Source organism: Marmota monax, unplaced genomic scaffold (assembly GCF_021218885.2).
Source record: "Marmota monax isolate L192 unplaced genomic scaffold, Marmota_monax_Labrador192_F-V1.1 WCK01_AAM20220418_F8-fsc00072, whole genome shotgun sequence".
Taxonomy (NCBI): domain Eukaryota; kingdom Metazoa; phylum Chordata; class Mammalia; order Rodentia; family Sciuridae; genus Marmota; species Marmota monax.
Genome location: NW_026692356.1, coordinates 4,720,138 through 4,747,036, shown reverse-complemented (window position 1 = coordinate 4,747,036; position 26,899 = coordinate 4,720,138). Strand labels below are relative to the sequence as shown.

Here is a 26,899-nt window from a genome sequence, read left to right as displayed (position 1 = left end):
GGTCTCGTATTGTGATGCCTCCTTCTTCACTTTTCTTGCTGACGATTTCTTTGGCTATTCTGGGCCTCTTATTTTTCCAAATAAATTTCATGACTGTTTTTTTTATTTCTATGAAGAACATCACAGGAATTTTAATAGAAATTGCATTAAATCTGTATAGTGTTTTTAGTAGTATGGCCATTTTAACAATATTAATTCTGCTTATCCAAGAACATGGGAGATCTTTCCATCTTCTAAGGTCTACTTTAATTTCTTTCTTTATTTTATGTAGTTTTCATTGTAGAGATCTTTCACCTGTTTTTATTTATTATTTTTATTTTTTGTAGTTGTAGATGGACAGAATGGCTTTATTTGTTTATTTTTATATGGTGTTAAGGATCAAACCCAGTGCCTCACACATGCAGGCAAGTGCTCTGTCACTGACCTTCAGCCCTAGACCCTTTTACCTCTTTTGTTAGATTGATTCCTAAGCCTTTTCAAAGCAACCAACCTAGATTTTATAGAACAAGAACTTTTCTACACTTATATTTCTATTTACATCACATTTAATTAAATTTAAAAATTATTATAATGAGTACCACAATCATAAACAGAATGGAGAACAAACACAAAATACTGTTGGCAAGAATGGAAACTTAAATGACAGGAACCAAAGGAAAACACATATTCTTAGGAGGGCTCATTTGCTGTGTTTTTCCATGGGACTGGAAAACATAGGTTAATCCAATCCAAGTTTAGGAAACAGGTTAATTATGGACAATTCTATTGCACGATTACAGAGTTTTGCAATTGAGAACAGTTTTGTCCCGGGTGTACCTTTGTCAGTGTCTGGAGATATTTTGAGTAGTCACAACAGAGTAAAATAGGAGAGATTACTGGCATTAAGTGAGCAGAGGACAGAGAGACTATTAAAAATTTTAAAATACCTCTCTCTCTCTCTCTCTCTCTCACACACACACACACACACACACACACACACATACACACACACACACACACACACAGAGATACACCAAAATATTCTCTGGACCAAAATGTCAGCATAATGCCAAGGTTGAAAAATCCTGCTCAACTGTGATTTAAATGGATTTATTTAATATAATGAATGAGCAACATAATTTTAAAAGATACCAAGAGACTCATAATATTAAAATACGTGTAACCTGGAAAGCAAAACCAGAGTTAAAAGATTAAAAACAAGGAAACACAGAGTTGTACCTTAGCCCTAGGCTATCATTATCAGGAGCTAGCTCTAAACACAGATCTAAACCTCAAGGTCACTAAGACCAGAATAGTTCATTAATTCAGTGCTGATAAACTGAGCAAATATTTATGGAGTGTTAATAAATATTGGTCTCAAGTGACAAAATGATAATAAAATAAGCATTTAAAAAGATACTTTTTTGTGATAAACATTATAAAGGAAAGTTGAAGGGGGTGGTACTTCTTAGCTGGGGGACCCACAATTTCAGAGTCTGCTTGGAAAGGGAAATTTCTGAGACAGACACTAAATTCTTTGAAGAAGTGAGTACATCTGAGGCATTCAACAACATAGAGGGCAATGCATTCAATGCTGGTTTTGCTGAGGAATGGAAATTTTCTCCCCAAAGCCAATTTCCCCAGCAATAAACAATGGAGGTTTACTATTATAAATAACCAGGAAAGAATATTTCTAGGGGAGCTGAATTTATAATCATGCATTTTTTTTCAAAGGAAGTTTGACTGTATGGGAACCACCACTTCCCTAAAGTACCTAGTTACTATCATAGACAGTAAGTAAAGAGAGAGTTCTAGAAGCTGGGAGGGTCAGAGAAGATTCCTGGAACAGGAAGTCCTTTATCTGGATCGACAAAATGAGTAAAGAGAATATTGGCTTAAAGCTGAGGCTCCTAACTGGGGTTAGGATCAGGTTGACGAAGGCCAGGAAGCACCTGTAATCATATGCCTCATTTGTGTATATATGTATTGCTATTTTTTTTTCTTCATGAGGTGTTGATATCTTTAATGAGAGTCTTCAAGGGGTGATATGACCCTAAGAAGATTTTATACCATTGTCCTGAAAATTACATCTTTAATCCCTCAATACAAAATTGAGCCTTCCTTTGCTATATAAAATAGCTTAATATAAAACCTCTGTGTCCTCCTCCCACCAATTCCTCTCTTATTTCCAAGAACTCATCTCTGATTGAAAGACAACATGTGGCAATTAGGGGGAAAAAAAGACTAGTTTTGAAATTGGTCTTTGGTCATTTTTATTAATTTTCCATAGGGTCTTGTATTAGTGAATTTCCCACTATTTGACTGTCTTCAGCAGTCCCAAATGGTAGAACATTATCACAAAGAAATGAAAAACAGATGACTGTTACCAAGAGAATTGCAGAACATGCCTTCCTAAACCTCAAGTGACAGATCAGCATGAGGAAATACCCCCAAAGGAATCTGTCCCTAAATGACCCTGGGAAAGAGATTATAGGAGCTTTAATCAAAAACACCTAAAAGGTAGTTGGGGGAAGGGGATCCTCTTATTTTCTTTCTGGATTCTGTACATTTTTGAATTTTAATGTTTTGAACTTAATTAAGTTCAACCACCAGAAAGCGGATATATTGCATGTGTATAAAAATTTCCTTTGAAATTAGCCATTGAAAGGTTCATGGGAATTGATCAAAAATGTGCTGAGTCAGTTTTTAGTTTCTAAACATCTATATGTACAGTATGTTCTTCAAACATATCTCAGTGCACTGTATTATATGATTAAACACATTTTTTATACCAAAATGAGCTTAATTGTGCTTGTCTTCTTTTTCTCTGACAGAGAGACTGCCACAGAATTAGCTGGAGGTCCACCAAGGTAAGCAAGCTGGTTTTGCTGCTTCTGTACCTGGGAACTGTACAGCCCTCTTGGAGAGGGCTTCTCATTTCCTCTTCCTCACATCTGTCACTTGTCAATGCTAAAATGCATGAGTGAATCACATGTAAGTGATGTCATCAAAAAGTAGTGATGCTAATGTTCATTCCTTTGAGCTTACATCATATAGTTGGAGATGTATATATGAGCTATGTTTGCCCTACAAGTCATAAAGATATGCACATTACTTTATTATACCCATGAAAAACAACAATCTGCAGACACTTGGACATTTTTTCCCCTTTAATATATTGATTATTATTATTGTGTTCAGAGATTTATAAATTGGTAAAAGAATCCTAAACTTCCCCTAAAGAACTTACATCATAGTTTTTATTTTTTAATTCCTATTGTCATTTAAATAAGTACTAAGTAATATTTTGGGAAAAGAAAACTATATATGATTGATCAACGTATTTTGTATTTTTTGATATTTTATGTCAATGTATAAAATAAGATGATTACAGGATGCAAGCTTACATGACTAGCCATCAAGAATGATTACCACTGTTCAGTGAAGAGAAGGAAGGAAAGAAGGAGGGAGGGAGAAAAAGGGAAGGAAGAGGGTGGCAGTATTTCGAGAGGCATTTTACTGAACATTGTATATCTAGAATCTGGTCTTACAACTTAGCATTGTACCTTAGTTTTGGAAGATGCTCAATAACCATTAGGAAGTGAATTTATATGTGATAGAGTATTGCCTGGGAACAGTTGGAAATTGAAATTAAGAGATTCTCAAGAACAGGAAAAAGAAGATCAATCAGAATGTGATTATGAACACCACTAGGGAATAGGGGAAGGTCCAAATAAGGGAAGGTCTCCTCACCATCTGGTACAGGAGATAAGCAAATTAGGTTTCTTTTTTTATGTAAAGAAAAACTTTGCTCATAGTATCATGATTAATATTGCCAAAAAACTATTTACTGTGATCCAAATATTTAAATTACTGTATGTCTTTATTCTTTGGATACATCCCAAAGATATATTTCAGCCGTGTGCCAATTTACGGGGTTAACACCGTACGTGGGTTCTGGTTTCTGCATTCCTGCTGAGTTTGTTTGTCATCGTGCTTTCAATCTGGAAAAGGTCCACCATGAAGACCTGAGCATCCCATCATTTGCAGGCAGAGAGAGAGTTGTGTATCTGCCTATGTTTGTGTGAAGAAGTTAATCCTGAAATAATGGAATGAGGAATGACTTCCAAACTTTTATAGAATGGCTCAGATGCGGCCCACCTCTGTATTATCAGAGGAGACCCACACCATGCTGTAATCATGCAGATGAAAATTACTCAGATGCCTGAATCTGCTGCAGCCTCCTGAATTCTATTAAGTAATGCTTCACTGTGAATACCAAGCAGCCATTCACATATTCCCTAGGAATGATCTTCTGTTACAGCTAGTTTATTACTCAAGGGACAGTCTCTCTTCTTGAGCTTGGTGGGTGGTATTTTGGTAATGAGTCTACTTATTCTTTTTTATCATAAACTTTTGTTAGGCTAGTGTTGCATCAGGTTGAAAATAAACAACATGCCAACAATCCCATTCTAACTGCAGTCGACTGTCATTGTCATGCAGGCAATAAGGGCATGAGAAATAATATATTAGTTAATTCTCAATTATAATTCTAATATAACCTCAGGAATCCTTGTGACTCTTTTTAGGGACAGCTTGGGACATGCCCATTGACAAATATTTCCCTTCCTTACATTAACATGAAATAATATCATTATTTAATGATTAATTCCTCCCTTGGTGTCCAGAATGTTTCTTTTGCTAGCATTGATTTGTTTGTACAATAGTGTGGAATCCCATCAGCTGTTCAGCCTTCAGCCTGTTTTCAGATTTCTTTGGCCTGTCACTGGGAAAGTGCAAATGAGCCCTCAGATACCTGGGTACTATTTAGAACAAGGCACCTGGAGTTATTGTGTTTGTCGGCTCATGATTAGTGGAACACAACACTTGGAGTTTTTTATCCTTTTAGTCATAAAAGCATGCTTATGCTGCGACAACTAGGAAAAGTAGAAAATTGCAATTCAGGCAACTGCTACCTAGTGACATGTGGCTAGGAAGGAAGGAGACATTTTATAACAGTTTTATGGTTTAGTTTTCATTGGCTTTGACTGTCTTGAAATTTTCCAGAAGGCCATTTACAACTGTTGGACAAGGGTGAAGTATTTCAACTTTAATCGCCTTACATGGCATTAATTTCAAGTAGCTGGCCACTGGTCGGTAATATTCCTGTGAAAATGTGCAAATCATGTAGCAGGGGATCGTGTCTTGGTAGTTACAAATGCTTTGCAGCTGAAATGAGATATGTGCATGAACAAGCACCTAGGTGCATGAACAAGCATCAGGTTTGTTTTTCATTACTAATGATAACCTCAATCTGTTTTTGAATTCTTGCCATGGCTGAAATCAAAGACTGGTAATAATATGTCACCATAAAAAAGAAAAATCAGTTTACATGAGCAACATTCACTAAGCATTGTAATTATATTATAAATATTAAAACCAATGATCTTGAGGGGATCAAAACAAATATTTAAACTGTCTATACGAACTACTCACGTTGTCCTCTTTATCTTCAAGTGTCCAAGAAATGGAATGTATGGTTCCCTTTTGTGAGCTGGGAAAAATGATCATTTTCATTTCTGTATATCTTTGCTTTTATTTTGCTTGTAGCAAAAGAGAGTTTAGCAATCTGAATAATTTTCTGTTGCAATAATGTTTTTCAAGATCTGTTTTTTTATGGTAAAAGTATCTAGTTTAGGTAAATATGCTTAAATAAAATCATGGTGAAACTCCAATTGTTCAGATGGAATAGAACACTAAATTCATTATGATAGTCTTAGGTTTTAATATAAGAGATGCTGGTATGGAGATAAAACTTTATTTGGGGCAGCAGAATAAAGATATAAATAAGGCTTATATCAACAGAGGTTTTATTGTAATCACGCACCATTAGCTGCTAGTTTTGAAAGAGAGAGAGCACTTTAATTTCTTGTTAACGCAATCCACTGTTACTCAACATAAACTAAACAGTATGGAAAATAATGAGATTTAATAGACCTGCACAGAAGTATCTTAAGTACTACCGGAGAGAGTCACAAGCTGGTTCTTAGACACAGCATCCAGAAGTCAGGATGTTCTTTGAAGAACATGAAGTAAAGTAAATGAAGCTTAAAATAATTATGTATATGAATCAGATGTCATCTTGTACTAGATTTTAGCATAGATCAATGGAGGCAGGCAAGAACCAAAGGTTGAAGTTATAAAAGAAAAACTTAGACTTGTCTCTTGTATTTTAATCCAATAACTTGATCTCCCCACCCCCTAATTTGTGTTTTATCTGATGAAGTTAGAGACATACAAATGGTCCAACTTACAGTGGCTCAACTTAAAAATTTTTCAACTTGATGATCATGTGAAAGCAATATCCATTCAGTAGAAACCTACTTTACATTTTGAATTTGGATATCTTCCCAGGCTAGTGATATGCAATCCGGTCCACTGCATGCTGCTAAGGAGGGGCAGCAAGCCACAGCTCCCAAGCAGTCACCACCAAAAGGGGAAAAAACAGACACTATACACTATCCTGGTTTGTTGAGCTATGATGTCTGGTAGGTTAGATGTAGCAAATTTCAACTTATGATTTTTCAACTTGTGATATTTTCAATTTACAATGAGTTTATCAGGATATAACCTTATTATGAGCCAAGGAGCCCCTATATCAGCCATGGAAACCCCCCTATTCCTGGAAGACAAGTCTGTATCATAGGATTCATGTTTGAGACCTTTGACCAAAAAGTAGAACTGTTTGGTTTGTGTGAGCATCAGAGATAAAAGTCATTACAGTTTTAAATATGGAATTTTGGTATCAAATTTTACATCGTTGTTATCTGAAATCTGAACAGAATGGATTCCATTTAGTGGAAGGCTGACTTTTATCTCTGACCTTATTTCTCAGTCATGGATGTGACTAGTCAGGTAGTAGTAACAGGGGGAAAGGTGGAAGCAAAGAGAATTATGATAAGCTCCAACAGCTCAACTTGCTACTTGTGGCTCTCTAGGGTTTAAGGTTGGATCTCCAGTTCCCTATGGAGAGCTTTTGTAGGGAATATGGCCTTGTATTTCTTATTGTCTTCAGTATGAAATGCTCTCTTCTGAGAGACCTTTAGAAATTAGAAGATAAACATGTTGGTACTTGCAGGTCAACTTCTCACTGAGCACTCAAGAGCTGATCATGCTTTTCTTTCTTCTCTATAATCCCCAGAAAAACTTGCCTCAACTGTCCTGGGATCTACATCTGGTGCTTTTCAATATGAATGAAATTCATTATTTGTTCATTGATTCAACAAGGTACATCAAGCACTTGGTATATGCCAAGTGTGACCGTAGGTTCTGTGGGAGAAAATGAAACACCACTTCTTCTCCTCAGTTGGGTAGCCTAGTGGAGAAGGTACAGATAACCATAGTGCAAGGAGCAAAGTACCTAATGTTACAAGAGGATGATAAAAATGTCTAAACAAAGGGCACTAAGGGATTCCAGCAGCAAGATCGGCTGCTCAGATTGGTGGCAGCAAGGATAGCATCCCTAATCAGCCTTCTGAGCAGGACTTGAGTGATGGGTCAGGTTTGAGCTGTGGCTATGAATGACCCATAGTATCCACAGATCTTGCAATCCCTAGATCCCTCCTCTCTCAGGTTCATTAGTGGGCTAACAATGGAAAACAAGTCCACTGGCTTAAATGACTGGTCTCTGTACCTTACACAGCCCAATTTCCTACTTCTAGCCTCCATCCGTCAGAATATTGGGTACAGAAGATTGTACCCTAACTCTGAGGTCATAGTTGGTAAGATGTGTTCTCTCCTCCTCAGTTCGCTAGTCCCCACCTCTTAACCTTTCATATTCACCTCACACTCCAAGTCTGTGACTGAATTCTTTCCTGCACCAGACTTTCTCTTGCAAGGTCCCCTTTATTATTTTACTCAAGTCAAATCCACTTAAAAGGCACAATAGTTATGTCGGCTTAGAAAATGCATATTGAGTTTATAGTTATAGTTCCAAGAGGTTGGGCGGGGGGAACCAGGGTTACTTCAACACTGCTATGGTCTGAATATGCTCCCCACCAGATAATTGTATTAAAAATATAATCTCAGTACAACTTATTTGGAGGCAGGTCCGTATGGGAGGTGTTCAAGAGGGCTCTGCCCTCATGAATGGATTAATGCCACCATAAATTATTTTAAAATGTTATTAAAGTGGGTTCACTCTCTTTTTCACTCTTCTGTTACATTCTGTAAACATTGTCCTCTCTTGCCTTTCTGCCTTCCACCATGTGAGGATGCAAGTATCACACCCGATGAGAAGTGTCATATCAGATGCTGGTACCTTGGTCTTGGACTGCCTACCCAGTCGTTGGTACTCTGTTAGAGCAGCAGAAAAGGACTATGGAAATGACTTGTAATATCCTCTACCATCCTCATCATAGTGGGATGGTGTCCCTAATGCTTGTGATATGACTACAACAACCCCAGCCATCACAGAGAGACACATCCAAATCTACTTTCTTTCCACGTATCTCTTTTTTCTTGTAGATGCTAAAGGCTTTAGGGAGGAGAAATTGGGTTTCTGGTATATTCTAGACAGGAAGGAGTTGGAGTAAGGAGGAAATTACTTGTAAGTGCCTATGGAACAAGAGCCACCAAGTGAGTTCTCTTCTTTCATTTTTTCCTCAGCTATTCCAGCCAGCCTTATGACCATTTTGTGCTACTAAACTGGCCATGCCAAAGTCACCAGCAGCCTCCATGTAGCTAAATCCAGTGGCCAGCGGCCATTTTTCTGTTGGCATATACGGGCTCTTGCCTTTGTTCATTGTAGGCCCGACTTCCTCCTCCGTGAAGTACTTTCTTAGTTTGGGGAACATCAAACTCTCCAGATTTTCCTTCAGTCTCCCTGCCATTCCTCCTCAACCTTCCTTCCTATTCTTTCTCCCCTTCTTGATTGACCTCTACATTTTGAGATGCTCCAGGGTTTGCCTTAGGAATTGCCCTCTTCACCTATGGAGAGGACATAAAGAGGTTTTACCCAATTCCAAAGGAGTTTTTTTGTCTGTTTGATTTGCAGTACTGGGGATTGAACCCAGGTCCTTGCACATGCTAGGTAAGTTCTCTGCTGTTGGTCTATACCTTCAACCCCTGATTTCAAGGCTCTGAAGTCATCTTTATGGAGATAATCCCTGTTGTTGTTTTTTTTATCTCCAGTTCCAACTTCTCCCTTGAGCTTCAGATTTGAATAGTTAGCTGCCAATTTGATGTCTCTACTAGAATGTACATCTTAAACTTCATGTGTCCAAAAAATGAACTTTTGAATCCTACTTCCACCCATCTTGCCATGATTATCATTCATGAACTCAGCTGCTCAAAACCTATAGGCTTTTTCATTTTTTTTTCCTCACAGTTAGCAGACAACCCATTTGGCCTAGCCTACCCACTCAACCTCAAAAATTTATCTTTAATTTGTCCACTTTCTCTGTCTTTCCAAGCCACCATAAACTCACATCTGCCTTGTTGAAATGGCCCTCCAACTGCTCTCCTCAGTTACTCTTTGCAACTTATTCGCCCCATAGCTACCTAAGTTATTTTCAAAGGTCATGGATCAAACCATGTTGTTTGACCTCTGAAACTGTATGCTTAAACCCATACAACAGATCTCTGATGCTTAGAATAAAATTAAAATAGTGTACTTTGGCTTCCAAAGGCAAAGTTTTCTCTGAAAACTTTCCACCTCCCTTTGCTGCTTGCTTCCTCTTGTTCCTAACACAATGGCCTTTCTTCTCTATTCCTTGCTCAGAGAGCCTCTTTGGAGCACCCTCGACAATATACTCACTCCTCTCTGTCACGTCACCATATTGCCATAGTGTACTGTACACATACCACTTATCATTTTCTCTGCTTTTTTTTTATTACTTTTGTCCCTTTATTTGTCATCTGTTCCATTCCCTTAGTGCCAAAATAGTGTCTTCCTTGCCTATCTGGTTTATTCCTCCATCTGTGGGACCTATAATAGAGTTCAAGGTCAATAAATAGTTGTTGAGCATTCACTCAGCTGTGTCAGCCCCCAACTCAGAGAAAAGGAAGTTGAGACCTGGTCTCTGCTTTCTGTTCTTCCATCCCCCGACTCTTTCTCCCCTCCTACACTATCTCCCAACTCATTCTTCTAGATGAGGGCTGGCGAACTAGTCCACAAACCAAATGTAGCCATGGCCTATGCTTGAAAATAAGTTTTTATTGGAATGCAGTCATGCCCATCTGCTAAAACATCAGAAATGAGCAGTTGTGTCAGAAGATGGTTTGGCCTGGCAAGCGGAAAACATTTACTAATTACTAGTATACCTAGACACATCTCAAGTATCACTTTTTCTGTTATATTTTCTCTGCCCTGAAGGGTTTTATGTTCCTTCTATTAATTTGCACAGCCCCCAGTGCTAACCATTATCCTAGAATTGTATCAACTGGTTGTATAATTTATTGGCAGATTTTTATACCTTCTCCTCCAAGTAGGAAACATGTGGAAATCTGATTATCATTCATTGTTTATTCCTAATGCCTAGCAGTGCCTAGAACATAGTAGGCACTGAATAAATATTTGCATAAGTATTTGTCTGATTAAATAGATGTTTGGATTAATTTTAATAAATGTTTGTTGAACTGGGAAAGGAGGGAGGAAGGATTGAGGAGAAGTGCTAGCAAGATCCAGTAGTGGACCAGTTATACGATCTCTGCCTTCTCTCACCCTTCCCATTTTGCTCAATTCTTTACAGACTTTGGCACCCAGAAAATTCCATATATTCAGGTGAGGAGCCATTAGTCTAAATTTGACTCTTCCTAGATGTTCAGAGCTGATGCTCTTGTGTGCTAGCCCAGTCTGAGAGGTTAGATTTTGGACTTAGACATGCTAGAATCCTCTGTCTGCTACTTCTTGATTCTCTGAACTTCAGCAAGTTAGTTAATATCTGTGCCTCAGTTTTTCATTTATAAATGTGGAAAAATTATAATAGCCATCTGACAGTGCCTCTATAAGGAGATAATCCACATGTTATGGTTTGGATGGAAGGTATCCCCCGAAAGCTCAAGTGTGAAACAATGCAAGAAGTTTCAGAGGAGAAATGATTGGATTGTGAGAGTCTTAACCCAATCAGTGAATTAATCTCTGATGGGATTCATTGAGTGGTAACTAGAGGCAGGCGTGGTATGGCTGGAGGAAGTGGTTCATTGCAGGCATGACTATGGCGAATATATTTTGTCTCTCTCTCTGCTTCCTAATGTGAGCTTCTTTCCTCTGCCACACTCTCCTGCCATGATGTTTAGCCTCACCTGGAGCCCCTAGGAATGGAGTCAACCTTCTTGGGACTAAGACCTCTGAAACTGTAAGCCCTCAATAAACTTTTCCTCTTTACACTTGTTCTGGTCAGATCCTTTAGTCACAACAAGGAAAAACTGACTAAAACACCATGTAAGGTATTGTCAGTGTCTGGCACCCAACAAGCCATCAATATTTGTGAGCTGTGATTGTGGTTCATTCAAAGATAGCTTTATGTTAATTATTTCTACCAACATTTGGGTAGTGGTCCAGGAACAGGGAGAGACACCATATTGCATTTAAGCAGCAGTCCAGGGAAAGGATTTGACACAGGTGCTCTGGAGCCGAATCCAAACTGTAATCAAACCCCAGATCAGCCACTTACTAGTTCTGTGAACTTATGTAAGTTTCTTCACTTTTCTATAACTCATTTTCTTCTTCTGTAAAAGGATAATAATAGGACAGTGACTCTGAGAATTGATGCGAATACATATAAAGTGCTTAATATAGTGTTTCCTTTGTTATTTTATTAAAAGAAGTTAAATTGCGTGTCAGTTGACGTTTGAGATGGAGAAGGAAGAAAGTATAAAAACCACTGGGCATATAAACAAGTTCAGATTTTAATTATTCAGTACTTGGATTTGGATCTTACTATGAATAACTGTTGATGACTTAAAACCAAATATCCCAAGCCTTCAATGTAAAATTCCCTTGACCTTACTATAACACCTGAAAATAATGATCACCCAAAGAAAGGCTACAGATGGATGCTGACCTACAGGGGTTCAATTTACAGTTTCTTGACTTTCCAATGGCACAAAGGGGATAGACAGTGGAAACTTTACTTTGAATATTGAATTTTGATTTTTTTTTCTGGGATGAAGATATGTGGTCTCATACTTTCCTGATGCTGGGCAAGTCACAGCTCTGAAGCAGGCATTTGATCACCAGGGAAGATGGCTGACATTCTACAGTGTATTGCTTTCCCATTGTCTTGTGACTGCAGATATTCAATAGATTACATGTGATATGCAACACTTTATTATAAAATGTGCTCTGGGTTAGAAGATTTTACCAAACTGAATGCTAATGGAAGTATCCTGAATGTGTTTCAGATAAGCTAGGTAGGATAAGCAATGAGGTTTGCTAGGTCAGGTGTATTAAATGTATTTCAACTTGGGATCTTTTCAACTTGCAAAGGACTTATCAGGACATAACCCCATCATAGGTCAGGGAGTTATCTGTATATGCAAATGCAAATGCCATCCATCTATCATGAACAGCTCTATCAGAAACATGGTTTTCATTTATTCTCCAAATTACCTAAATCAAAACATTTCATTCTTTATAGGTGTGTATAAGAGTCCACAGTGACTGAATTAAATTACACTTGTTTTATAATATAGTGTTCTGATGTGTAACAGACTATCAAAGGAAGGATCTTTACAAGGAAAACTTTAGAATATTATTAAGTTACTCACTGCATGACCTATTTAGACTACTCAGATTCTTCTTGTTGTAGACTACATAATTAAATTTTAAATGGAACATGATAAAGAAATTGTACTGGTGATCTCCAGAGATTTTGATACCCTATTTGGCCCTTTATAAGAGTATAGCAAAGACACACTTTAAAATTTAATAAAGGTCTGCCCTAATTTTTTTCCTTTTAGATTTTCCTTATCTGCTCCACAATTCAAAGCTATGTAACATGATCCACAAGTGTTCCCTGAAATAAAGGCTCCAAATAAAAAAATTCTTAAAAGCACATTTATTCCAATTTGAGAATTCCGTTATTTGTGCACAAAAGCTTTTGTGTAGCAATTGAACTCCTTTAAGATAAAACCTGCCATTTCCTGAATGCGTCACTGTAGAGAATTGGAGCTGCATTTATTCTGTTGGTGGAAGTATTCCTATCTTCAGAGTTCATAGAGCAAAAGGTTAGAAAATTGTTTCTATATAAAGTATTATTTTGCAATTAGAATTTCTTATTTGCTATGTAAAATGTGCACTTTTGAAGGAATTAAAGGAAACACACACACACACACACAACACACACACACACACACAGCCTGAGAAAAGCCAGTGTAGAACACTGAATTCCTGACTTGAGCATCCTAAGAGCCATTGTAACCTCTTGGATAAATGACATTTGCTTCATAACCTTGTATCATTTTTTTTCTTTTGTATTTAAAGAGACACTGCCAAGATAAAATTTATATGTTGAATAAATTTTCCTCATAACATGCATAACATTTTCTAATATAAAGCATACCCACGTCAGGTGGCAAGTCTTTCTCAGATTTTGCTGTCCATGGAGCTTGACAGAACACCAGGTGAGAGAGTTTGCCTTCCTACTCAGGATTGGTTGTGTTTTACACCTTCTTCAACACTGGTGTCCATGTTTAGAATTATCAAGCTACCACAAGCATTTAAATGAGTAAAATTTCTTCTTTCTTATACATAGATCATTGTAAACCTTGTACACCTTTCTTTTCGGATTAGGTTTTATAAATGTTTCTCTTACGTATTTTTCTTTTTCTTCTTTTTAGCAAACACACAGATTTCCTTTGAGGCCCAAACCACTCAAGCATCCTATGTTGTTTTCACTTTGCAAATAAGCAATGTTAAGCACACAAAGCACTGCATAAGACCAAGCTGAATCTGTGACACAGCCAACAGAGAAAATAAAGTCCCCACTAAGCTTGACTACTCATCCCTAACCCTCTACTTCTCATGCTTTGTGGGGAGGGATGTAACTTTAAGGAGTAATGCTGGACCATGTAAAAGATTCCAAAGAGAAACTGAGGCTCAGATAGAAAATTACCCAGTGAATAAGTGGAAGTTCTGCCTTCCCACCATAATGCAGCACTTGAGACCCCCCACACCTGGGTTCAGACCTATAGAACTCAGGCTAGCATCTACAAAAGTGACCCCTGGTGGCTCCTAATTCATTATGGGGTACCAAGGTCCCCTGCCAAAGGAAGGAAAAATCATTCCCAAGTTCGTTAGGCTTTCAATGAAACAGGTTTCTGTTCAGAGTTTAAAATTTAAAAAAAAAAGAAATCTAATGAACAATAAAAATTCTGACAGACATAATAAATAATGAGACATTAAAAAGACAACATACCTTATATATAATCAGAGATATGATAAATTATTGTATAATGGTGTATTAAGGATTGTAATGAATGAATGAATTAATTAAAAGACTATTGAGCCAAGTGCAGTGGCACACGCCTATAATCCCAGCATCTTGGGAGGCAGAGACAGGAGGATCGTGAGTTCAAAGCCAGCCTCAGCAAAAGTGAGGTGCTAAACAACTCAGTGAGACCCTGTCTCTAAATAAAATGCAAAATAGAGCTGGGAATGTAGCTTCAGTGGTCAAGTGCCCCTGAGTTCAATCCCCAGAACAACAACAAAAAAAAAGACTATTGATTACCAGTTACATCACTGATGTCCACATGAGCAAGCAAACACATAAAGTCCTACAAAAGATACAAAGTACAATCATCCCTGCCTTAAAGAACCAGAAGATTCACTTAAAAAAAAAATGGAACTCACAGATGCAGAGAGTACCTTGATGGCTACTGGTGGTTCAGGGCGGGGGTGGCAGGAATAGGGAGATTGGTCAGAGGATACAGTTTCAGTTAGATGGGAGGAATAACTTTGAGAAATCTATCCCACAGTGTAGTAACCATAGCTAGTGATGACATATTGTATATTTGAAATTTGCTAAGAAAGTAGATTTTAGACGTTCTCATTATAAAGTGATAAATAGGTGAGGTTGATCAGGATATGTTAATTAACTTGATTTTATTATTTCACAAGGTGTACATGTATCAAAATGCATTGCATGCCATAAATATAGATACAATTTCTATTTTGTCAATTAAGGTAAAATAATTGTTCAATTACAAATATGTAAACAAGGGATTCTAAAAGTAGAAACTTGAATTGTGGAACAAGAAAGTATGATAAGGTTATGGCAACTATTGGCTAGATTAAGTGCCATTTAAATTGACCAAATATTTAAGTACAGAGAAGAGAGAAGACTTTTTTTGTATCTCAATTCGAAAATATCACATTAGAGGATGTGGGTCTTCTGGACAAAGAAACAACAGAACCAAAGCAAAGAGCAAGGAATGTAGAGCGTCCTGAGGTGGAGATTCTGTCAGCCAGTTTCATCCAGATGCTTTGTTGAGAGAATAATAAAGACTGATATTAGAGAAATAGGTAGAGGCCAGATTGCAAAATTTTAGAATGATTGAAGAGTTTTGCTTTCGATGTGCTTGGTTATTTTTCCACTAGGCCATGCACAGCATTTGAGCAGGATAAAGAAATGATTCAACAAGTATATTAGTAAGGTTAGTCTGATGGTGTCCTGAAAAATGTGCCATGCAGGGGTGTCACCAGCCAGTAAACTCCTCGAGGACCAGAACCAACTCCATTCTGCTCACTTTTCTATCCTCAGCACCTAGCGCAGTGCTTACTGAATGCAGAAGGTGCTCAAATGTGCAAGAAATTAAAGAGTAAGTGGAAGGATTTTTCTATATAATTCTGGTAATGGAAATCAATGCATGAACCAGGTCCATCATCAGAGAAATAAAAGAGAAATGGTTGATTACTGAAACTATTGGGGGGAAAACAAATTACTTTTACCTGCTTAAACTCAAACAGTGAAGGAAGGAACAAGCCATAAGCTTCTCAATTTTCCAGTGTGGGAATGCCAAAAATGGGAAAATGTGGAGGAAGAGCTATGGGAAATGTGGGGTAGAAAGAAGAGTTGTTTATTTTTTTAATATTTAGTTTTTAGTTGCAGTTGGACACAATACTTTTATTTTACTTATTTTTACGTGGTTCTGAGGATCGAACCCAGGGCCTTGAACATGCTAGGTGAGCGCTCTACCACTGAGCCACAACCCCAGTCCAGAAGGGTTTTTTTTTACTGGGTTTGAAGTAAAGGTGAGAGTGCAGGGGTTAAGGGTCAGTTCTGGATGTGGAGCTGGAGGCGTGAGCAGTAAGTAATGAAGCATCTTGGGCACTGTTTGCCTGGAGGTTTAGTGAAGCCATTTTGTATATCTAACTGGGTTTCATGGTTGTCTTTTTATGAGGACTTTCCTTGCCAAATTAGACAAGATGCAAATTTGATAAAGATTCCTTGAAGATAAATCATGTTGGTGCCAAGATAAGTATAATACTCAAATAGCTTCTAATTCATTCTGGCAATTTCTCATGAGAAACAGAAAAAAACAACTTCTCTGGGGTGACTTCCTTATAGACTGTATTTCTCTATTGACTGCCCACCTCAATTATCATCCTCTTGCTGACATTCACTGTGGAAACTTGGGACGTGACACCGTTAGAGGAGATCTCTTGGCAACAGAATTGTGTGTGCTGCTTGTTCCCATTTGGCCTTTCACGTCTTGGCCTGGATCTTCTTGGCTCATTTCATCATGTCTGGGATTTCATCTTTTCTGGGTTCTTGCCTGAAGCTCTGGCAGTTGACACTGTTCTGTTGAGAAAGTCGTACCTAAGTTCAACTTCCATGATGTAAGAGTTTCTCTTTAATACCAGGGTGAATTGAAACCCACATTTAATGCAACGTTTGAGCCATTCATTTTGTCATCTAGTTCCAGTATTGCCTAAATTTTATCAATTGAAATTTCCTGTAAAAGAGCAGAGGTTAGTTTGGCAGTGCTTTGGGGCGGCTCTGGGTATACTAGGTAAGGCAGAATAGGCCATAAATTGGCTACCTGGTAGTTATAGCTATATATCATTGCAGAGGTTGTTGAACCAGGAGGATTTTAAATTTTGATTGTCAGTGTGTGTGGCCACTTGACATCAAATAGGGATGCATGTAAGGCCAAAAGAATCGTGCTGTTACTAGAGGCATTAAAAGACAATGGTAGTTTATAATTGGGAAATAAATCTCATGAAAGAAACTGAGCCCTGGAAAGCAAGATGGGATCAAAGTGGTTGTCAAGTTGTTCTCACAACCCAGTGACTCTGCAAAGATTTCTTAGGCTCTTCACCCTTTCTCTCTTCTACTCTCTTATATGATTCTCCCCTCTTCTCTGATACATATATATGTGCCTCAAAGGTGAATTTTGTAAAGTAGTGAGGCCTCCTTGCTCTACAGGTGAATAGACTCAAGATTAGAGAATCTAAAGCAAATCCTAAGAACACTTGGACTTGGACTTGCTGGACAAGCTGATATTTTCCTGGTGTGCATGGAGTCTCGTTATCATTTCAGGGTCTGGTCTTGTGGGCAATAGAGCCAAGAACCCCATTAGCATCTTTCTGATTCCCTGTATCTTCCCCATCTCCACCCCTACTTTTCTTTAGTACCTTCTATCACTCCCTCCCACTACCCCTGGGGACAAAAAAAAAAATCCCAACATCAACATTTTTCACTATAGTCTTGTTTTATCTGAGTAAGAGCAAATTGCTGAAACAAGTATTCATGGGAGTTATCTATATCCTGGCATAGAACAGTGCTTCTCAAATTCTGATGCATGTGTAAAGCGTCTGAGGATTTTGTTTAAATGCATATTCTGATTCAGTTGGTCTGGGATGAGACCTGAAAGTTTGTCTTTCCAACAAGCTCCCACCATGTTTTCTAATGATGGTCCTCAGACCATCCTATGGGTATCAAGGAATGACAGAGCCACCCAGTCACATTTTTGTTTAAAAGTAACAGTCACTTTCCAAGTTCCACATCTGTATCTATAGGAATATGGGGCTTTTACTTATTGTTCTGTCTTTTGTCTAACTGGCTTGCTCCTATTTATCTTTGAGAAGATGCTACAAAGCATTTTGGAAACTGCCACTGCAGGAATAATGTCTTAAAAAACTCTGAGTTGCTATAAAACCACTGTAGAAGCATGTGGATTAAAAAGAACTCTCTAAAGGCAATATGATGTTACTGAGCCCTTCTGAGTTCAGGATACAATATCAATCAAGATTTGACTTTCAATTCTGTGAGGAGTAGCTATAATTAAAGGAGACTAACAGAAGTTTTTATGTTAGAAAGTTTTTATTTTATACGTGTGAAGTATTATCTGTGTCAAGTAATTGAGTTCTCAGATGTTCTTATTGTGTGTCAGTGACTGTGGACCATTTGAGTCTAGATAACATGTCAGTACATACACACAGAGAGAAGAGAGAGCAGGCCCATGAATTGACTACAGTTTTGAAGCCGATTCCTAGAAACTGACATTTATTGACTTCACAGATGTTAAAATTGTCTTTGTTTTGTTTATTCCATATGAAACTGAAAAGGGTTATAGAAGGGATATTACTTCTCTATTTTCACCTCTATTCCCATCCATCTGTCCCCTCTACTAAAGCAAACTGAGGTGTCTTGGATATAGCGATCTAATTTGAAATGACTCAAGAGAGATAGGCAATGCTGAATATTCAGAATTCAATAATACAAAAATAATCACTTTAGTGAAAAGCCAGCTGTTCTTTGTATTCTAATAGGCATGTGATGTTGATGAAGAATAGCATTCAAGTGAAGTTTACCAAGTAGAATTGGTTTGATTCTGAATATTATACCATTTTGCAGAATAGGAAATGTTATTTAGGGTTTTTTTTTTTCAACAAAAAGATGAACAGTACAGCCAGTCCAAAGACTCAAATACCAAAGGATTATCTTTAAATTTAGAGGATGAAAAATGCCAGTGCATTATATTTAAGGCACCACATGATAATTCTTTCAGACAGTGTGCTTGTGTTTTCTATGTCCTTCAAATTTCATTTGAATGAATGGTTTATGGATTTTCGTGATGTTTAGGGATATGTTAAAATACCATTGCAAGCATACCAGGCAGCTTAGGTTTAGATGATTCTCAATTTGAACTATTTTAGCATTCTGCTATTTGAGTTATTTGGGGAAAAGTAGGCATTGCATGACAATTCAGGGATTTTTCTTTTTTCTTCTCCTGCTTTTTTTTTTTTTTTTTTTTTGCATTTCCCCTATGAGTTTGTAGTTTGAGTGAACATCCCCCCAAAAAAGACCTGCAGACAAAGATGCACGTCCAAAGATACAGGAAATGGGGACATGTGGCAGGAAGGGAAGAAAGCCAGTAAATCATTGGTACGAGTGGCTTATTGCCTGGGCATCTGGGAATCTAGACCCCTGGGACCCTGAGAAACACTGTCCCACGGAGAAGCAACAATGCTGCTGTTTCTCTTTCATGCCCCATCCTTCACAGCTTCAAATCCCCCCAAGGACATTTGTTCCTGGGCACTTCTGTCCTTCCTTGCCTCTGCCATATCTATAAGACAGAAAAAAGTCCTCTTTGAAAAACAGAAAGAGGCAGTCAGCTTTTTTGCTGGTGTGAATAAAAGGACCCAACCAGAACAACTGTAGGGGAGGAAAAGTTTCTTTAAGGGCTCTTGGTTTCAACCATCTCAATTCCACAGACTGTAGGATCCATTCCCTGGGGCTCAAGGTGAGGCAGAACATCATGGCAGAAGAGTGTGGCAGGGGAACGCAGCTCACGGGACAATGCAGAGAGAAAGGTCTCCCTTGCTAGATACAAATATATACCCCAAAGCCACACCCCAATTCCCACCTCCTCCAGCCACACCCTCTCACTTCAGTAACCACTCAGTTAATCCCTATTAGGGTATTAACTATTGATTGGTTAAGACTCTCTCAACCTAATCATTTCTCCTCTGAACCTTCTTGCATTATTCCACATGTGAGATTTTGGGGAATACCTCACATCCAAACCATAACATATCCCCAGCCTCCTGGGGAAGGGTCTGCAGGCATAGCTCAGGGAAGAACTGAGGGCTTAAAAGCAGGACAGTGACAGTATCAACCTTATCAGTGCAGCCACAATTGTATTCCCAGTAGCTGTCACAGTGCCTGGTATGCAGCAGAGGCTTCGTAAGTATTTCCTGAAGGAAGAAGGAAGCAAGAGAAGAGGGAAAGAAGAGAGGAGAGGAGAGTGGTGGAAGGGGAAATGGGGGGGAAGGCAGGCGAGAAAACTGACGATTCCAATAGAACTGGAAAAGCTAGCACTGTCCGCACATCATCCAGCAGCATAGATAGATCAAGCATTTGAGACAGTTTTTGAAAATGGGGTTTCCGTTCTGATTTAGGTGCCCAAGCTAATATCTAAATTTTATGCCTATCAGGTTTATTATGCATGAAGAGATTGGTGGGGGAGAGAAAAAGTAAACATGAAAAAAAAAAAAGTAGCAAATATCTCTGTCTCCACTCCTCAACTCTCAAGGGTGGGGCTGAGGGACCTTAGATTTTGACATTTGTAGTTACAGATGATCCACCTACTTTCTTAGAAGGTTTACAGTATATTTATCTTTGATTTTTCAGTTCCCAGTGTTTCCAGCAGTTCACAGTTATCAGTGAATCACTTCAGAGCTGACCTGCATCTTGGTCATGGTGGGAAGGGATTAGGGGGCCTGGGGATTCGAGTTTAAGGGAAGGACGATGTCCAGCATTAGGCAAAACTGGAAAAATTGCTTCAGTCACCTGGATGTTTGCTAATGTCAAGAGGTTCAGCATGGCATAAGCAACATTGTTTATATTCTCATGACATGTTTGAATGTAGAGTGAAAATAAATCAACAAATCACCACAGACATTTTATATACATGACAGAACTATCTAGAAATAGTATGTGATTGCTTTCATTTATTATTTTGATAGTTCTCATATGCAGATAGTTAGATCCTGAGAGTATATATCTGTTTGGCCAAGCATGAATCTGAACATGTTTCTATCTGTGGAGTATGTGCATGTGGCAGAGAGGAATGGGAAGGGTCAGAAAGAGGGAGTCCATCCAAAAATATGAATTTTTTGGTTGTTTTCTGGTTTGGATATGTGTGACTTTTGCAGCAATTGTCATAGCTGCATGATTCTGTGAATTTCCCTGTAGTGCTAAGGTAAAACCAAAAGAACAATTTTCTACAAAACACACTTCTCTAATTATGACAACTTGTTGACGTCATAACTTAGAGTCAGGTATTCTTCTGTTGTCTTTGCTGAATCCTGAGCAATATTATGCTAGAGAAATAACACCAGAGGAAAGGCGCACACAGAAAGGCAGGCTTGATCATGTGTAGTTTAAAAGTATTGGTAAAGGGTTAAGAAGTTAGAACTACTTCTTGCCAGAAACAAGAGCAGAAAGAGTTTGGCAATGACTGTTGTCTATTTTTCCTGGAGAAGGGGAGAAATGTGCTGTAGAGACACAATGGCTGACATGGACCCAGAGTACTCAAGTGTTTTCCTGCCCTGGGGGCCGATGCCCTCTCCCTTGCTGGGCCTCCTGTGATCCTAGAACTGGGTGGTAGGCCAGCTACACAGAGGTGTGGGAACTCAATCCATAAACATTTGCTTTCTTCTAGTAGGACTCCTAGCTCCTCTCAACAATTTCCTCATACTGATTTATTGATTTAATTTTTAGTTGGCAATGGTGATCGTTATAAAGTAAATTTACCCCAGGAAAACAGGATATTTGGGGAATTCATTAATGCTAACACACTGCACTTGAATCCTAGATCCTCTCTCCATTTGCCCAAATAGACTACAGCAAACAAGCAAGTGAGATCAGACAGGCCACAAATATTTGTCTCCTCCATTTCTCAGTTGGGATGGTAGGAGTAGAAATATATAAGTGTTATATCTCCGCTAATAGTTAATCTTAGAACTCAAGTCAATCACTTTCACTCACCCCATATTTCTCATCGTACTTGAGTTTTGGCAATGTACTTTTTTGTTGTTGTTTATTTTCATTTAGGCCTCAAAGGGAAAAAAATACTGCCATAGATATATTCTTTCCTACTCTTGAATCATGCAAAAGTGTTGGCTTAGATATTACATTGATCATGTGTTTCTGGGTAGCAAATTATCCTAAAACTTGGCTGCTTAAACAATAAATATTTGTTATGTCAAATGCTCTGGGTCAGGGAACTGGACATGGTTTAGCTACAGACTTGTATTTGAAGGTCTCCCACAAAGCTTCAAGGTTTTGGCTAAAGTCTGATGAGAGCTTGACCCTGCAAGGATGGGCTTTCAAATTCACACATGGCTGTTGGAAGAATTCAGTTCCTTGTGGGAAATTGGATGGAGGGTCTTAGTTCCTGCCTTTCTGGTTCTTTGGGCTACCCTTTCTTCTTTTGCCCCAGGGCCTCTCTATAGGGAAGCTGGCTTCCATTGTTGCAAACAAGGGAGAGAAACCATGAGGCCAGCAAGATAGAAGTCACAGTCGTTTTATAATCTGATTTCATGACCTCCCATGACTCTCCATTATAAAGAAGTCATAAGGTCTAGTCCATGCTCAAAGGAAAGATTATACAAGGACAAGAAACCAGGACATAGGGATCATTGGGAGTCATTGAAATATGATAGTTATTTTGCTGCAGTAAATGCTGTGTTCTGAAATACATGATTATTTGTGGTGATTGCATTAATACCTTGAGGGTGAAGAAGAAATAATAGAACAAGAAAATACTATAATTAGAGTAATTATTTCTTTGATAGTTAGTCTCATTGTGGCAAAGAAGGGATCAGAGGTCAAGCAAGGTTAGGCTCTGGGCAGGCTCCAAATGCATCAGTACCAAATGGCTACCTGGAGGAGATCTCCCACATAGAGCGGAAGGAGGAGTTACCTGAGCTCTGAATGGGAAAGGGCATGTAGGGCTGGGATAAGATAAGAAAGGAAGAACACAAACTCCGGTGCGCCAGATTGTGAGAGGGAACAAAGACTGGATTAGGAAGGATTAGGAAAGATTGGGATGATCTAATAGGATCATAAAGCCCTGGGAAAGGGGGGGGGGGGGACTCTGTTCTCATAGATCTAGTTATATCACCTACCTAAGATTTCTCCTTCATGGATTGACACTGTATTTCCCACCTCAGGATAAGGTATCCAAAACTTAAAGGGAAGTTCTCTACCCTCACAGGAGAAGGCCAGCTCAATCCATTCTTACTATAAAATAAAACAGTCATTATGTCTTGGGCACATATAGAACTGAAAGTTGTGTTCGTCAGCTTTTTATTACTATAACAAGTACTTGAGCTAATTAGCTTATAAAGAGAAAAGGGTTATATTGGTTTTGGAGGTTTTATTTCATGATTAGTTGACCCTGTTTGGGGCCTATGGTGAGGCAATATATCATAGAAACACATAGCAAAACCATTAACTTCATGGCTGGGACACAAAAAGAGAGAGAAGAAACTGGTGCCCCACAATTCTTTTTAAGGACATGCACCTAATGACCTGAAACCTCCCACTAGGCCCCACTGTGTTAAAACTCCCATCATCTTCCAAGAGTGCTAAACTGAGGACCATTCCTTTACACAGGGGCCTTTGGTGGAAATTTCAGATTCAAAATACAGTCATGAGTTTCTGTTCTAGTACTGGACCTATGTGTGCGACCAAGAGTCTGCTAAGTCACCTTAAGATCAGGTAACTAATCTTCAAGATGAGAAAGTCTGTTCTTCTCCACCAGTAAAACCCTACAGAAATTTCCATGACCTATGCAAAGCTAAATCTGGTAGACACCTTGGTGCATCTATTGCTTAGACTCTTGGCAATATTTGATACTGTTGACTATGCCCTTATTCCTTGTTGAACACTTCTTCATGTGGCTATAGATATAATTTTGGGAATCCTTAGCAGCTGATTGGCTCCTCGGCCCCAGCAACATCTAGCTGATTGGCTCCTCTGCGGTGATGCTCATTGGACTGTTTCCCTGCCCTTTCAGACCACGGAGCTGCTCATTGGGGGACTTTTTTGGCTCCGCCCACGTGACCCAGCCAATCCGCCTCAAGAGCAGGAGGATTGTGGGAGGTGGAGAGAAGCTTGTGTGGGAGAGAGAGGCTTGTGGAAAGCCGGTGGTGGCAGTTGAGGCTCTGAGGGTTTTTCCTGAGAGATTATTTTGTTTGTCGTGTGTGGTTCTAAAAATAAAGTTAGTTTCTTTTGACAAGTGGCTCCTGATTGTGCCCAGCCAGACTGCAGCACTTAGCAAACATCTTTGCCCTGGGGAAAGAATTTTCATGAGAAGGAAAGAGGAACTTGACTATCACCCCAGCCATGGATCATGTGCACTAAGGAAGAGGAAGAAAATGTGCCTCCAGAAGAAGCAATGGCCTAAAGGGGAAGAAGGCAGCCAGACTGAAGTGAGTTTAAAGTGGGTTGGAAGTGAACGGTGTGGAAAATTCATTAAAGAAGTTCAACCTCACAGGGGACAAGACAGGTGGTAATAGTTGATGGGAAATAATGGACTTTGAGGTCGGATGTTTCTTAAAGATTCCAGAGACTTGCTCATGTTTCCATGCATCGAAGAAATCAGGAGCAGGGTAGAAATAAAGTCCCTGAGAAGGCAAGAGGGCATCCAGAGCACAGGTGGAATTACCATGCGAGAGGAGCCCCCACTCCCATTTAAGCAGGATGGAGGGAGAAGAGGTGTGTGTGGCTTCAGATCAACTTGTGAGACTGGGCACTGGTGAGTCTCCCAAGATGTCCGACCTAAGAATGCACTGGAGTAATAGGAGATGCTGATAATTAGTCTAACATGGAGCAGGAAGAACAAAATCAGAAGATAGCCAAAAGGGAAGGCCAACAGCGTTTCTTCTTCCTCCTTGGCTACTGGTCCTTGAGCAGTGGGGTGAGGAATTGTGTGCAGCCTCACAGATCCAAGAAAAGGATGAGAAAGAAAGGAAGGAGTGTGTCGTATGGAGAGAGAAACAGCAGCGAGAGCTGACCAGCTGGGCCGGATCTCCTGGAGAAGACTTGGACCATGGCAGATGGGCAGACCTTGGCTTGGGCCATAGAAGGTGGTGAGAACGGAGGCATTCAGGAGAGGAAAGAAAGCAGGGAACATGCACTGAGAACCTGCTCAACCAGACCCTGGCATATGTCACCTGTCTACCCCACAGCTTTTTGTCAAAGAACTGACAACCCTTGCCTGCAGTCTTTCAGCTGGCAAGCAGAAGAGTCAGATTCTGCACTGAAGCTGTGTGAGCTCCCGTGTACGCCACCACGCTGTGTCTCCAGGATGACAGGCCAACCAAGCACCGCTTGGGCTTGACTTAGATGGCTTTGCAAGAACAGCTTTGAAGTTGGCAAAATCTACACTTAGCCAATTAGACCACATCAGAGAGCCTTGGAAATGTCCCTGGGGGTCATTGGGAGTGGCCGGAGCTCTGGGATCCTGTCGCTGTGTGTCTCAGAGTGACAAATGGTGTTTGTGGCAGTCATTGGCTTAGACGCCATGGTGCTATTGATTCCGCACACCTGATGTCCTGGAGGAAGCCTCAGCAAGCCTGTCAGCAGCTGTTCCAGGATTGAAGCCGAGCGAAGGTGGCAGTTAACGATGTTGACAAATTTCTGATTGGGCTATTACAGTGTGTTAATGTGCGTTCTCTAACAATATGTTCCCATCTTCCACTTTTCCCCCCTGCTGGTTTGATTGAGAAAACCATAGCGACCAAAAGTGCAAGATTTATACAGAGAGTATACCAGGGAGTGGAGGCGGAGGAAGGGTTTCCCCTTGGGGAGGAGTTTACCTTTTAAAACTAGAGGGGAACAGGTGCTCTGAAACTGGCACCAAACTGCAAGAAGGTGGGGATGGCATTCCTGAAGGGAAAGGTTACTCAGATTAACAACACTCTGCTGAAAATGATGACATCCTGGCTCTGTCATTAAAACAGGTGGCTGTCATTATGGCCACTCGCTCATAATGGGAAGATAATACAGGCTGAGAGAGATTTATATGGGCCCCAGAAAGATGAAATTGCACATAAAAGAGGAAACAAGGCATAAAAAGGGCCGATTTGGGGAATTTCTCTCCCCACAGGATTGCACGTGATAGTCATTAATGGTGTAGAATTTGTGTCACTATATCTAGAGGGTTAGATTACCTGCAGAGCTTTCATTTATTCAGGTTTATTCAAGTATCCTTTGGGAAAGATTTTTTCCCCCCTTTTTCTCCATGGATGTTTTCCTTTCATTTAAGGGAGAAGCAAATGTAAAAATTTACTGTATATGGCAAAACTTACCCATTTCTCCCCCCTACAAATAATGTTGGTTGCTCAGTAGACTGTTGAAATCAAGAGGTAATATCTCCAGGTAACTATCAGGTGAGAGGGGTTTCCCGTGTCATGTGAGGTTGCTGGGGGGGGGGGTGTAGTCTAATTTGTTTTAATTTAATAAATTAAGCAACTAGTTTAATTCATTTTAATTTAATAACCCTTTACTGATGCTAAACTGCTGTCATCTTACAAGTATTATTAGCTCACTTAATACAACCATGTTCTATGGTCAAAGTTCATTTATTATTTTGAGATGAGGTACAGAGAGACTAGTTAACCTCTGTGCTTACCCAAGTTCCTACAGCTATAGGACATTGTGCTGCTGGGATTCCCGACTCTCACTATCTTCTTCCGGAAACTGTGCCCTTAACTACGACAATTCTCCTGCTACGCTATACACCTTTGTCCATTTACAGTTTTAAGGGGCATTTAAATTACTCCTTTGTCCCATCCTTGAGTCTCTCTTCTGGCAAGAACACATTTTAAAATCTCGGCATGTAACAAATTGTTGCACTAAAGGTCGATAAGATATAAGAATTGCACTTGTGCTGAAGC

The 26,899-nt window shown here is 39.3% G+C and overlaps 1 protein-coding gene across 4 annotated transcripts in view; it reads left to right on the top strand.

Annotated features, from left to right (window-relative positions):
- Celf2 (CUGBP Elav-like family member 2) overlaps nt 1–26,899 on the top strand; it is an 808,061-nt gene that overhangs the window by 416,072 nt on the left and 365,090 nt on the right. For 3 of the 4 annotated variants that reach the window (XM_058578641.1, XM_058578632.1, XM_046442342.2), the window contains one exon: nt 2,814–2,849. Coding sequence is in view for 2 of the 4 variants with exons in the window: in XM_058578632.1 (XP_058434615.1) it covers nt 2,814–2,849 (36 nt within the window). In the remaining 2 variants the exon portion in view is untranslated. Of the gene's footprint in view, nt 1–2,813; nt 2,850–26,899 lie in introns of those variants that run through there. The other variant, XM_058578640.1, reaches the window with a different exon arrangement.